We start from the raw sequence: 12,965 nt of genomic DNA on the forward strand, positions 1-12,965 counted from the left end.
TCTTCTTCATATTTTTTTCCATTATGGTTTATCACAGGATATTCAAGATAGTTCCTTGTGCTATACAGTAGGACCTTGTTGTTTATTCATCCTGTATATACTAGTTTGCATTTACTAATCCTAAACTCCCAATCCTTCCCTCCCCAACCCCCCAACTGGCAACAACAAATCTGTTCTCTATGTCTGTGAGTCTGTTTCTTTTTCCTAGATAAGTTCATTTGTGTCATATTTTAGAGTTCATATATAAGTGATATCATATGGTATTTGTCTTTCTCTTTCTGACTTACTTTACTTAGTATGATAATCTCAAGGTCCATCCATGTTGCTGCAAATGGCATCATTTCACTCTTTTTTATAGTTGAGAATATTCCTTTGTGTATATTTACCACATCTTCTTTATCTGTCCATCTGTTGATGGACATTTAGGTTGTTTCCATGTCTTGGCTATTGTGAATAGTGCTGCTGTGAACATAGGGGTGCATGTATCTTTTCAAATTATAGCTTTGTCTAGGTATATGCCCAGGAGTGGGATTGCTGGATCATATGGCAACTCTATTTTTAGTTTTTTTTGAGGAACCTTCATACTGTTTTCCATAATGGCTGCACCAATTTACATTCCCACCAACAGTATAAGAGGGTTCCCTTTTCTCCACACCCTCTCCAACATTTATTATTTGTAGACTCTTTAAGGATAGCCATTCTGACCAGTGTGACCTCATTGTATCAATAGTTTAAATTTGCATTTCTCTAATAATTAGCGATGATGAGCATCTTTTCATGTGCTCATTGGCCATCTGTATGTCTTCTTTGGAGAAATGTCTGTTTAGGGCTTCTGCCTATTTTTTGATTGTCAATCCATGTCCTTTTTTTAAAATTAATTAATTTATTTTTTATTTTTGGCTGTGTTGGGTCTTTGTTGCTGCGTGCGGGCTTTTCTCTAGTTGCAGTGAGTGGGGGCTACTCTTCATTGCGGTGCGCAGGCTTCTCATTGCGGTGGCTTCTCTTGTTGCGGAGCACGGGCTCTAGGCGCACGGGCTTCAGTAGTTGTGCCTCGTGGGCTCTAGAGCGCAGGCTCAGTAGTTGTGGCGCACGGGCTTAGTTGCTCCACGGCATGTGGGATCTTCCCGGACCAGGGCTCGAACCCGTGTCCCCTGCATTGGCAGGCAGATTCTTAACCACTGCGCCACCAGGGAAGCACCATGTCCTTTTAATGTAATTACTAACACGGTTGGATTGCATCTGCCATTTCCCTATTTGTTTTTGTATGTCTTTTTTGTTTGTCGATTTTTCCTTTGCTGCCTTCTTTTGTGTTAGATAGGTATTTTTCTGTTGGACCCTTTAAATTCCTTTGTCAGGTGTTTTAATATGTTTTTTGAGTTTTTGTTTTTTTAGTGGTTGGTTTTGGGATTATAATATATAATTTATCATAATCTATTTTAGGTTAATAGTGACCTAATTCTGAAAGACTGTAGCAACTTTGTTGCAACATAGCCCCATTTCCTCTTCTCTCCTTTGTGTGGTTATTGTGATATATATTACACCTTTATACATTTTAAGCCCAACAATACAATTTTATAATTATTATTTTATGCAGTTTTCTTTTGTCTTTTTTTTGCGGTACGCGGGCCTCTCACTGTTGTGGCCTCTCCCGTTGCGGAGCACAGGCTCTGGATGCGCAGGCTCAGTGGCCATGGCTCACGGGCCCAGGCGCTCCGCGGCATGTGGGATCTTCCTGGACCAGGGCACGAACCCGTGTCCCCTGCATTGGCAGGCAGACTCTCAACCACTGCGCCACCAGGGAAGCCCTATGCAGTGTTTTATATTTATCTTTATAATTATTTCCACTGATGTTCTTCATTTCTTGTGACTTTTAGTTACCATCTGCTGTCATTTCCTTTTAGCCAGAAGAATTTCTTAGTACTTCTGTTTTTTTTTTAAAATTTATTTATTTTATTTATTTATCTTTGGCTGTATTGGGTCTTTGTTGCTGTGCGTGGGCTTTCTCTAGTTGCGGAGAGCGGGGGCTACTCTTCGTTGCGGTGCACGGGCTTCTCATTGAGGTGGCTTCTCTTGTTGTGGAGCACGGGCTCTAGAGCGCAGGCTCAGTAGTTATAGCACACGGGCTCAGTAGTTGTGGCTCACGGTCTTAGTTGCGCTGCGGCATGTGGGATCTTCCCAGACCAGCGCTGAAACCCGTGCTCCCTGCATAGGCAGATGGATTCTTAACCACTGTGCCACCAGGGAAGCCCTCTTAGTACTTCTTAAAGCAGGTCTGCTAGCAGTGAATTCTCTCAGTCTTTGGGAATGTCTTTATTTCATCTGCATATTTTTTTTAAACGATAGTTTTGCTGGATATAGAATTCTTGGTTGACAGTTTTTGTCCTTCAGCACTTTGAGTGTGTCCTTCTACTCTGGTCTCCATTGTTTCTAATGAGAAGTTAACTGTTAATCTTATTGTTGTTCCCTTGTACTTGATGAATCCATTTTCTTTTGATGCTTTCAAAATTTTCTCTTTGTATTTCAAAAGTTTAACTGTGATTTGTTGAGCAAGTTTAATCTGTGAGACTTATGGGTTTTTTAATAAAATTTGGTAAGTTTTCTGCCATTACTTGAGTATTTTTTTCTGCTTCTTTCTTTCTCTCTTGCCCTTCTGGAACTCTTGTTATGTAGGTGTTGATATACTTGATGTTATGTTTCAGATCTCTGAGGCACTGTTCTTTTTTTTCCCAATGTTTCTTTTTTTTCCTGTTCTTCAGAATGAATAATTTCTATTGATATTTTTTTCAACTTAACTGATTCTTTCTTCTGCCATCTCAAATGTGCTGTTGAGCCTATATAGTGAATTTTAAAATTTGGTTATTATACTTTACAACTCTAGAATTAGGCTTTTAATGTTTTTATTTCTGTATTCAAATTCCATATTTGTTGGGCCATTGTTGTCATATTTTTCTTTAGTTCTTTAAATATGATTTTAAAATATTCTTTGAATGATAGTTCAAACAATAGTTCACAAATCCAACATCTTGGTCCATTTAGTTTCTCTTGGCTGCTTTCCTCCCTCAATATAGGTCACACTTTCTTTTTTCTTTGCATGTCTTGTACTTGTTTATTGAAAACTGGGCTCTTGGATATAACAACTTTGGATTCTGATATTATCTTCCTTGAGTTCTTTGTTTTTGTTTTTTTTGGAGGTGGGGTAACTTTTCTGTACTTTAGGGAGTCAGTCTCCTCTGCTCTGCATGGCCAGTGACACCAGTGTCTTTGCTTGGGGTTTTTGTTTTGTTCCCCATCCTAGCTCCCTTCCCCTCCCCGCACTGCCTTTTTTTTTTTTTTTTTTAAGCCAGGCTTCTTCAGGGTTGCCCCTTATTTGCATACCTTTGTGGTCAGCCAGTGAGTTGGGCAGAGGCTGTGCTCAAACACCTTGAGCTTATAAGGTTTCTCTCCTTCACTTTTGATTCTGTGTGTGGTTTGGGGACCACATTGAAAGTTCAGCCTGATCTCAAGTCTGCCTTAGCTTTTCTTTCCGCTGGGAGCTCCTTTGTGCAGTTTCCCAGTCAACCATGCTTGTGTGGAGAGCCTTCCATGGCTCTCTCATTTCTAGGATCTTCCCATTAAATTTCTGGCTGGTCTGCCTCTCCTCTTACCCTAGTAAGGATTGCAACCTCAGGCTCGCTGAGTTGTGGGTCTTCCTTTTTTGTTTCCTGCTGAGTTTGCTGTGGAGCATGACTTTTCACCCTCTACCCCAAATTAAGTTTGTCCTTTCTGGTAACAAAGCTGACGGTTTTCATGGCCAGCTCTGCCCTTTTCTACCTTCTGTGCTGCCTGAGCTGCGGTAGATGGAGCAGCCCAGGACAAGAGGTCTACAAAGCCCTGATATTCTTGCCTGTAGTTCTAGCATCCCTTCATGAGTAACTTCTCCATTTACTTGTCTTTGATTGACTTCCGGAGCCCTGAAATGGTTGTGGGTTTGTTTTTTGCAGTTTTCTCCAGTTTTATACTTGTTGTTTGGGGAGAGATTCACTAACCTCTTCACACCACCATAGTTGGAAAGTCCCCTTCTAGCATATTATTGTAAAAAACATTGCTTAATGCTGACTCTGTGTCAGGTATTGTTCAAAGCCTTTTCACATATTAGATTTAATAATACAGTAGGTGCTTCCCAAATATTTGTTGAATGTTGAGTAAACAGATGAGAATAATCGTAGTGTGCTGGGCATCAGTTTTGGACTCACTTTTTTATGTTTCCTGCTGTGTGGTCAGGGGCTGGCTCCTCCCTCCCCAGTGGGTCATTTCTGTGGAGGTGGAGCCATTTCAGAAGGCCGGAGAACTGAGGGTTTTTTTGTTTGTTTGTTTCCTAATACAAGTGTACATGTATGTACCTTCCATGTGAATGTTACGAGGGAAAATGTCACAAGACAGAAGGAGGGATATATAACTTTTGGATGACTTGATTAAACAAGTCATCAAATTTAAAAGAAGTATTTAGCTCGCTTTCTTCAAGAAATGCTGGAGTTAAAAAAAAAAAGAAAAACCTCACGTTTGTTCATTATCAGTGGAAAGCTGGCATTTTCATCAGGATTAGGTTAGATTTCCATGTCTCTGAGACTGACTACATAGGCCTTTGGTAAACGGTAAACAATCAAGAGACAGTGGGGAATCATCAGGGTGACCGTGTAATTTCTCATCATTTGCTTGAGAGTGAACCTTGGGCCATCAGGTGTAAAGCAGGACTGCCTCAGGCCACTCTGGGTATTATGGAAAGGGGGTTGACCCTAAAACCAGGCTGCCTTTGGTGTGCTTCCAGCCCCACTGAAGCCTCAGTTTCCTCATCTGATCAGTGAATGTGGGGATTGATAACAGTGTGGGTAAAACACCCAGCAAACACACTGGCCCTGGCAATGTGTTATATTCACGGTAGCTGTAATACTAATTCTTCTTCATGGCAGTGGTGGTTTGAGAGTATAACAGTGTAGCATAAGGGTTAAGAACATGCACTCTGCAATCAGACAGCCTCCACTTACTAGCTGTGAGACTGTATTAGGCAAGCTACTTAATCTTCTAGGAGCCTTGATTTCCTTATCTACGAAATACTACTGCTACCACCACCACTAATAACAAATACTTTATATAGCTCTTACATTAAGTCAGGTACTATTTAAGGTTTTTTTAAAAAAAATATTTATTTATTTATCTATTTGGCTGCACTGGGTCTCAGTTGTGGCACGCAGGATCTTCACTGCAGTGTGTGGGATCTTTGCGGCATGTGGGATCTAGTTCTCTGACCAGGGCTCGAACCCAGGCCCTCTGCATTGGGAACACTGAGTCTTAGCCACTGGACCACCAGGGAAGTCCCTACTTTAAGGGTTTTAACTATGTTAACTCATTTAGTCCTCACAGCTACCCAATAAGAGAGACACTGTTGTTATCTCTTTTATAATAGAGGGAAACAGACACAGAAGTTAAGCAGTCTATCTCAGGTCACACAGCTGGTAAGGGTCTACCAGTTGTAAACCCTGTGGTCTTGCCAAGATTCAAAATAAGGTAGTTTTCAACTTAACTACTCTGCGAGACTGTGTCTTGGTGAATGGGGATGATTTGATACTTAGACCATTGGGTGATTGTGAAGATTAAATGAAATAGTACATATCAAGCCCTTAACACATAGTAAACGTCCAATAAATGTTAGTTGCTATAGTAATAGTGTGTGTTCTTGGAATGGATAAACAACCTGCCATATATTGCTGGGAAAACTTGATGTCACAAATCAGTCAATGCTTTATGGGAATTTTTTTTCAGATTTCATCTGCTGCCTGTGGTTATGGATTCACATTGCTGTCCTCTAAAACCAAGGATGTTACAAAAGTTTGGGGTATGGGACTCAACAAAGATTCTCAGCTTGGATTTCACAGGAGCCGGAAAGATAAAAGTGAGCGTTCTCACCTTGGTTTCTCTCTGCTGTGACTGGTCTGAAAAAGCACCCTTTGATTTTTTTTTTTAATGTATTTATTTTATTTATTTATTTTTGGCTGCATTGGGTCTTCGTTGCTGTGTGTGGGCTTTCTCTAGTTGCGGTGAGTGGGGGCTACTCTTTGTTGTGTTGTGCGGGCTTCTCATTGCGGTGGCTTCTCATGTTGCAGAGCACGGGCTCTAGGCGCCCGGGCTTCAGGAGTTGTGGCTTACGGGCTCTGGAGTGCAGGCTCAGTAGTTGTGGCGCACGGGCTTTGTTGCTCTGCAACATGTGGGATCTTCCTGGACCAGGGCCTGAACCCGTGTCCCCTGCATCGGCAGGCAGATTCTTAACCACTGCACAACCAGGGAAGCCCTGGTTGATAAGACTTTTAAAAGACTTTTGAGTTTGTGTCAGTCTTTTTCTCCTTGATATTTATTTATTGAAGAAATCATGTTGATTATCCTGTAGAAGTTTCCAGTCTGGAGTTTGCTGTATGTACCCCTGTGGTACTGTTTAACGTGACCCTCTGTCCTCTATATTTCCTGTCAATTGGTAGTTGGATGTGGAGCCAGATTCCATTTATTTATTTACTTATTTATTTATTTATTTTAAAAAGGAGCTGTAACACTTCAGATTCCCTTTAAATTTATGTATTTACTGCTTCCCAGGCCCTTAGGGGGTCAGTGAAGATAGTAAAAGGAGATGTAACGTTTTAGTATTTTAAAGTACTGTATTTTCGCAGCTAATAAGGCTCTATACACTAACAGCATTGTCCAGCGTCTTTGGTTTTGCTTAGAATTACATCATCTTATTGTGATAAATTTGTTATTTCATGCTGATCAAAAGCTCTGTTTGAAAATTATATCAGTCACTAAAAATACTAACAGGTGGGGGCTTCCCTGGTGGCGCAGTGGTTGAGAGTCCGCCTGCCGATGCAGGGGACGCGGGTCCGTGCCCCGGTCCGGGAAGATCCCACATGCCGCGGAGCTGCTGGGCCCGTGAGCCATGGCTGCTGAGCCTGCGCGTCCAGAGCCTGTGCTCTGCAACGGGAGAGGCCACAACAGTGAGAGGCCCACATACCGCAAAAAAAAAAAAAATACTAACAGGCAACTATAATAATAAGGCCATATATTTGGTAGACAAAATGTTTTCATTTTCATTTTTTTAATTTTTAAAATTTTTGGCTGCGCCATGCTGCATGAGGGATCTTAGTTCCCCAGCCAGGGGTCGAACCTGCGCCCCCTGCAGTGGAAGCACGGCGTCTTAACCACTGGAACGCCAGGGAAGTCCCCAGGACAGAATGTTTTTAAACATGAGGTTCATAGGAGAAAAGAGAGGGCTCATTAGTGGGGAGTGGGTTGAGAACCAGTGTATTTGCAGTTATTCTCATTAACTCCAGCCTCCATTATAAATATTCCAAAGCTCGTCGTTTAAAACCTACCATAGGAATTCCCTATATAGACCATTCTGGCTTCTCCAGTAGGATTATGAAGAGCAATAACGTTCTTTAGAGTGCCTTCTAAAACACTTCCCCCTTTCTTGCTTATTTAAATATTAGAATTTTCTTTTTAAAATAGATAACATACTTGCATACCTCAGAATCCTAAAGACGCAGTTAAATATATGGAGAAAAGTCTGCTTTCCACCTCTGTCCTCCCAGCCACACAGTTCTTCTCCCTGAAGACAACCTGTGTCAACAGTTTCTAGAGAGATTTTATGTATATGCAAGCACATGCATCTATGTATTCTTTTTACTTCCTTTTAATCTAAGTGGTATCATACCGTATATGCTTTTCTTCACTTTACTAAATTCTAGTGGGTATTGCAGGAAGAAAATGCTTTTCCTTTCCTTAAAAATCCAGAAGGTGGCACTTTCCTGGTGGTCCAGTGGTGGTGACTCTGCCCTTCCACTGCAGGGGGTGTGAAAAAAAATCCAGAAGGTGTTAAATGACGTGGGAAGAGATTTCTTTAATAAGTCTGCTTTTCAATAACCCAGCATGTGATGGAGGCCAAGGGCTGGGAGTGGGGCTGGAGTTCTCGTCTTAGCTCTGCCACTAATGTAGTCTCTCAGGCAGTGTAATGTATGTGCACCTTGTCCTTTTCGTTTCAGTGAGGGGATATGAGTATGTTTTGGAGCCCTCGCCCGTCCCACTGCCACTGGACAGACCTCAGGAGACGCGGGTGCTGCAAGTCTCCTGCGGCAGAGCCCACTCTCTGGTTCTGACAGACAGTGAAGGAGGTGATGGGAGAGTGGGGACCGCTTTTCCGCTGTTGGGCCTGAAGCGGCTCGTTCAGTTGAGCCACATCTAGTTAGTGAAGCTGTTGGCATTTCCCAAGCAAGTCAGTAGGATGGTTTCAGGAGAGCTGTGTTGGGCAGCCCTTGTTAACTCTTCTGTGTTCTCTGCCCTCTGTGGTTCTTGGAAAATCTCAGGTATTTATAAGTGTGATGGCGCACAGCAGGCAGCCTTATTTTGGCCCCCTGCTCCTTAGCCATGGAGCCACCAAGCCGACCATGTGTGTAGACGGCTTTTTCCCTTGTACTGAAAGCAGCCTGTTTGCTCACACTGCTTCCAGGTGGGGGGCTTCCATGGTCCAGGCTCCTGGCTCACCCCGGCGCTCTCTAGAAGAGCGGTTGTTTCCAGGGGAAGGTCAACTTGATTAACGTTTTCAAATTTCATTTTTTTTGGCTAAGTGTGCTTTGTAGGAAAAGGCAAAGGTGGTGTTAGGAATTCTTTCAAGAGGGGGCTTGGCATTGAGGGCAGCCTAGTGACAGGTACAGGGAATGGGGGCTGCTGAGGCCTTCCATGGAGTGTGCTCGCCTCACACTGTGGAATTCCTGAGAAGCGCAACCAGGGCCCGGGCGGGGAGATGGAAGGCACGGCAACAGTGGCCCAGGCCTTCGCGGCCAGCCTGGACCCCAGCACACCTGTGGGGGGTGCCTGCAGAGTCTGGGAATGTTGGAGAAGGAAGCCAAGGGGCAGCTAGGGTGAGTGGTCAGAATAGTGCCACTTTTGAGACCCCCTTCCGGTCCTGACATTTGAGGGTTCCATGAACCTGCAGAGCTGATTTAATTGGCGGTGTTATCCTGTAGTCTTCAGCATGGGGAACAATTCTTATGGGCAGTGTGGAAGAAAAGTGGTCGAAAATGAAGTTTACAGGTGAGTTCCCGAAAGGACTACCCCTTCCCCAAATTGTGTCAAGCATTAAACACCCCCTGAGTGATTATGATGTGATGGACCCACAGAGCAGTGAAACTCGAGGTTCCTCATGCTGGAGAGGAGCAGTGAGAACTCACTGGAAGGCTGTGGAGAGTATCTTTCCGGTGCAGGTGGGAGGGAGGGCGTGTGAGCGTTGACTGTGATGCGTGGAACTTCTTTGATTTTGTTTGTTATTTTCACCAAATTGATTAACTTAAAAATTCCTCTAGTCTTTAAAAAAATTTCCCTCTAGTTCCTCACATTATGCTGGTAGGTCTAAACACCAGTCAGAAATCTGCAGCATATTAAAATCACCAAAGGATTTTGTTTCATTTTCCTTTCATGCCCAGACCTACCGCTGCCTTATATTTGACCTTGAGAGTTTCCCTAACGTTGCTATGTGTGTGGGGAGGCTGCTAGTTGGGGTGACGGGAGGGGCCAGAATCGCACAGTGCTTATCATGACCGTATCTTTTGGTTCTCCCCAAATTGCTCCTGGCTGTAGTGAAAGTCACAAAGTCCATAGGATGCAGGACTTCGATGGACAGGTGGTCCAGGTAAGAGACGTGGGCTGAGAACCACTGGTCCCACCCCGGGGGGTGATTTTGAAAGGGTGGAAGTTGGGTGAGGTGATGGCAAATTGTTAGGGGGATTTTCTGAATTAATAAATTATTTTAGTAAATATTGCCTGCCTACTATAGGCCAGGATTTACGCTAGCTTGTGGGGATACAAAGTTTAGTAAAAATTGGGGAGGGCGGTAACACTCTAGTGGGGGAGGCAGGTTATAAAAACTAGCTGTTTCAGAGTATATTAAGGCTGTGTGTGTCCCAGGCTGCTTTATCTTGTACCCATGCTTGGGTACAGTGCCTGGCATATGGTAGATACTTAAATGCTTAAATATGTAAATGAGTGTCTACCGAAAGCACTTATGAAAGCACCAGAAGGAGAATAGTTACGTCTACCAGGCGTGGACTGGAAGGAGAGACAGCGTCATGGAGGAGGTAGCCGAGGAACTGACCAGCTGGGCCGGGGTGGGTGGTAGGAGAGGTGTTACGGCAGAAGGAGCAGCCTGAAGGCTCGATGGTGCCGAGAGCATGCAGTGTGGCTGGAGTGTGGTGTGCCTGCCTGCGGTGGGGCGGGGTGGAATCGGCTGGAAGACGGGTTGAGGGGATGATGCAGGGTCTTGTACACCTCATTAAGGAGTTTAGACTTCGTCCTCTTGGTGGTCAGGGGCTGCCGGAGGTTCTGAGCAGGGTGAGTGACAGCCAAGTCACGATCTGTTTAAGAAGATAACTTTGGCCATGGAATAAAGTTGAGGGAGGAGGTGAAGTCCAGGTGGGAAGCTGTGGGGAGAAGGGACAGGTGAGGAGACGTAAGGAGAATTGACCAGATTCGAGGCTTGATTAGATGGGCGGGGAGGGAGCTAGAAGGAGCCAAGTGTGACTCCACAGGCAGATGGGTGGCGCTGACGTTCTTGGCCCAGGTGGCAGAGTCCCGGAGCAGGGGAGGTGAGGAGCAGGTGGAGAGGGAACTTGTTTCCAAGGTGACGGTGGAGTGGAGTGTGCATCTTGCCCAGGCTTCAGAGCCACCTTGATGCGGGTTCAAGTCCCTGCTTGTCCACATGTTAACTCGGTGACTTGGGGCAAGTTACCAAACTTCTCTGAGATTCGGTTTCTTACTGGGTGGCCTTGGTCATTGACTTAGCACAGTGCCTGGCGTAAGGAATGTTTGCTAAATGGTGCTTTTCATTAGGCAGTTAGCAGAATAGGTCTGGGACTCAGCAGAGTGGTTGAGACTGGAGATGACCACGTGGCGGTGGCAGCAGAAGCCGTGGGGGTGGGTGCCATCTCCCAGGAAGCGCGCAGAGCGAGAAGGGCAGACCTCAGAGGAGGATTCCAGCCCTGTAGGGTCCGAAGTGGAGACTGAGCTAGTGACAAAGACGGGACACTGTTGGGGGGTGTGGGAGAGAGGCTTATGGAGGAGGGAGGAGGGTGGGGAGCTCCTGGCTTCGCTCCTTAGGACACCTGGCACTGTTCTTTTTTTATTAGCAAGAGCAGTTTCAGGGGAGTAGGAGACACAAGCTGGGCTGTGCTGGAATGAGAAAGAGTCAGATACGGAGCAGAGCGGGACAGCTTACCAGCCCAGCCCCCTTGGCACTCAGGAGCCGTGGGGAGTGGTGCCCGGCTTTGGGCACTTGGATCAGGACACCGGCTTCTAAGGATTCCTTCTCACCAACCTCACCTCTGTTTGTGTGATAGGTCGCCTGCGGTCAGGACCATAGTCTGTTCCTGACGGATAAAGGAGAAGTGTATTCTTGTGGATGGGGCGCGGATGGGCAAACAGGTAGCGTCCCTCCCACCCCCGCCCCCCTCCCTGTGGGATGGTGCCGCTGCCTTCATCTGACTCTTCCCTCTCCTGTCACTTCCTGGGAATGCTGTTCTGTTGTGTCCCCTCCTGTCCCCCTCACTGGCTCCCCTGATCGGATAGAGGATTGGAGAGTCCCGCAACAAGTCTGAGTCTTTTAAGAGACAAATGCCACCTAAAGGGAGCTCGATTTTAACTCATTTGAGAAGAATGTGATTAAGGGAGGAGGAATGAGGGATAAGCTTTATCATCCTTGTATATTTTATTTTTCTGTGTTTGATATTTGTCTGAAGGGAGGACCTTAAATTTAAGATTTAAATCTTGTGTAAATCCTCTATAACCCTGCTACCTCATCACATCATCTTTGTTCCTTGACTCATGTTTTCTCCCAAGTCCTTGTTCATATGTGAACATCTTTTATGGTAATCATAGCAGAGGTGTGATTTTATATGCTTGTTTTATCATTAAATTTACATGAAACATTTTTACATGTTAGTATAATTTTCAGTTGCAATTTTTAATATTTGTATGGTACAGCATCAAACTAATGTACCATAAGGTGAGTTAATCATTTTGTCAGGTGATTACTCATTACCCTGTTGTCAGGAGGCATACTTTTTGGGGGCTGCAGTAGCCACTGGAGATATGACATTTGTCATGTATAGACATCTATCTAGCTTTTCCTTTCATTTGGAGTGTTGCCCTAGATAAATTCCCAGGAGTGGGTCAGAGGATTAGAATATTTTTATTGTTTTCAGAATGTGTTGTTAAATTGCTTTCCAAAAGTTTTACTAGTTTATATTGCCATCAGCAATGTATAGAAGTAGCAATTTAATCATAGCCTCTCTAGCAGTGAGTATTGTCAATTTAAGTGTCATAATTTAATTACAATGCCAGTTTTTAAAATGTGCCTTTTTTTATCTATAAAGTGGAAGCTTCTTTTTATTTTCTAAAATCTTGGTGTGGGTAACTTTTAAAAATCAGCTTTTCATGAAAAGAATGAAATTGTTGATACATTTTGATAGCATAGACCAAGGAATATGGTGAAAAGTGAAAGTCCCACTCGCTGGAGATAACTGTGGTTAACAGTTTCCTGGTGCCATTCCAGAAGCTCCACTGTCACATGGCCCCACTGCCCTTGCTTGCCAGGCTCTGAGTCCAGCCCCACGAGCCCCCTGCAGCCTGTTCTTGAGCCTGTCCTCCTTTGTGCTGCCACCGTGCCTTTGTACATGCTGTTCCTGTAGCCTAGAATGCTCTTTTGTGCTCTCCTTTTCATCCTGTAGGCCTCAGCTTGAGGTTGTCTCTTCAGTGAAGGCTCCCCTGACCATTCTGTCTAAAGCAGTTTCTATCTCAGCATCCTATTTCTTTCATAACCCTTCAACATTTTGAATTACTTTTTAAAAATCTTTTTTATTATATATGGAGTACATAATAACAGGCTTTTTGCCTGTTGC

The 12,965-nt window shown here is 44.3% G+C and overlaps 1 protein-coding gene across 2 annotated transcripts in view; it reads left to right on the top strand.

The window, feature by feature from the left end:
* RCC1L (RCC1 like) overlaps nucleotides 1-12,965 on the top strand; it is a 35,769-nt gene that overhangs the window by 4,651 nt on the left and 18,153 nt on the right. For both annotated transcript variants that reach the window (XM_082670485.1, XM_082670484.1), the window contains exons 2-6: nucleotides 5,797-5,926; nucleotides 8,061-8,189; nucleotides 9,042-9,108; nucleotides 9,652-9,703; nucleotides 11,406-11,490. In XM_082670485.1, coding sequence (XP_082526611.1) covers nucleotides 5,797-5,926; nucleotides 8,061-8,189; nucleotides 9,042-9,108; nucleotides 9,652-9,703; nucleotides 11,406-11,490 — 463 coding nt within the window. The remainder of the gene's footprint in view (nucleotides 1-5,796; nucleotides 5,927-8,060; nucleotides 8,190-9,041; nucleotides 9,109-9,651; nucleotides 9,704-11,405; nucleotides 11,491-12,965) is intronic.

This window comes from Grampus griseus (assembly GCF_964374135.1).
Source record: "Grampus griseus genome assembly, chromosome: 14".
In the NCBI taxonomy this organism is placed as follows: Eukaryota; Metazoa; Chordata; class Mammalia; order Artiodactyla; family Delphinidae; genus Grampus; species Grampus griseus.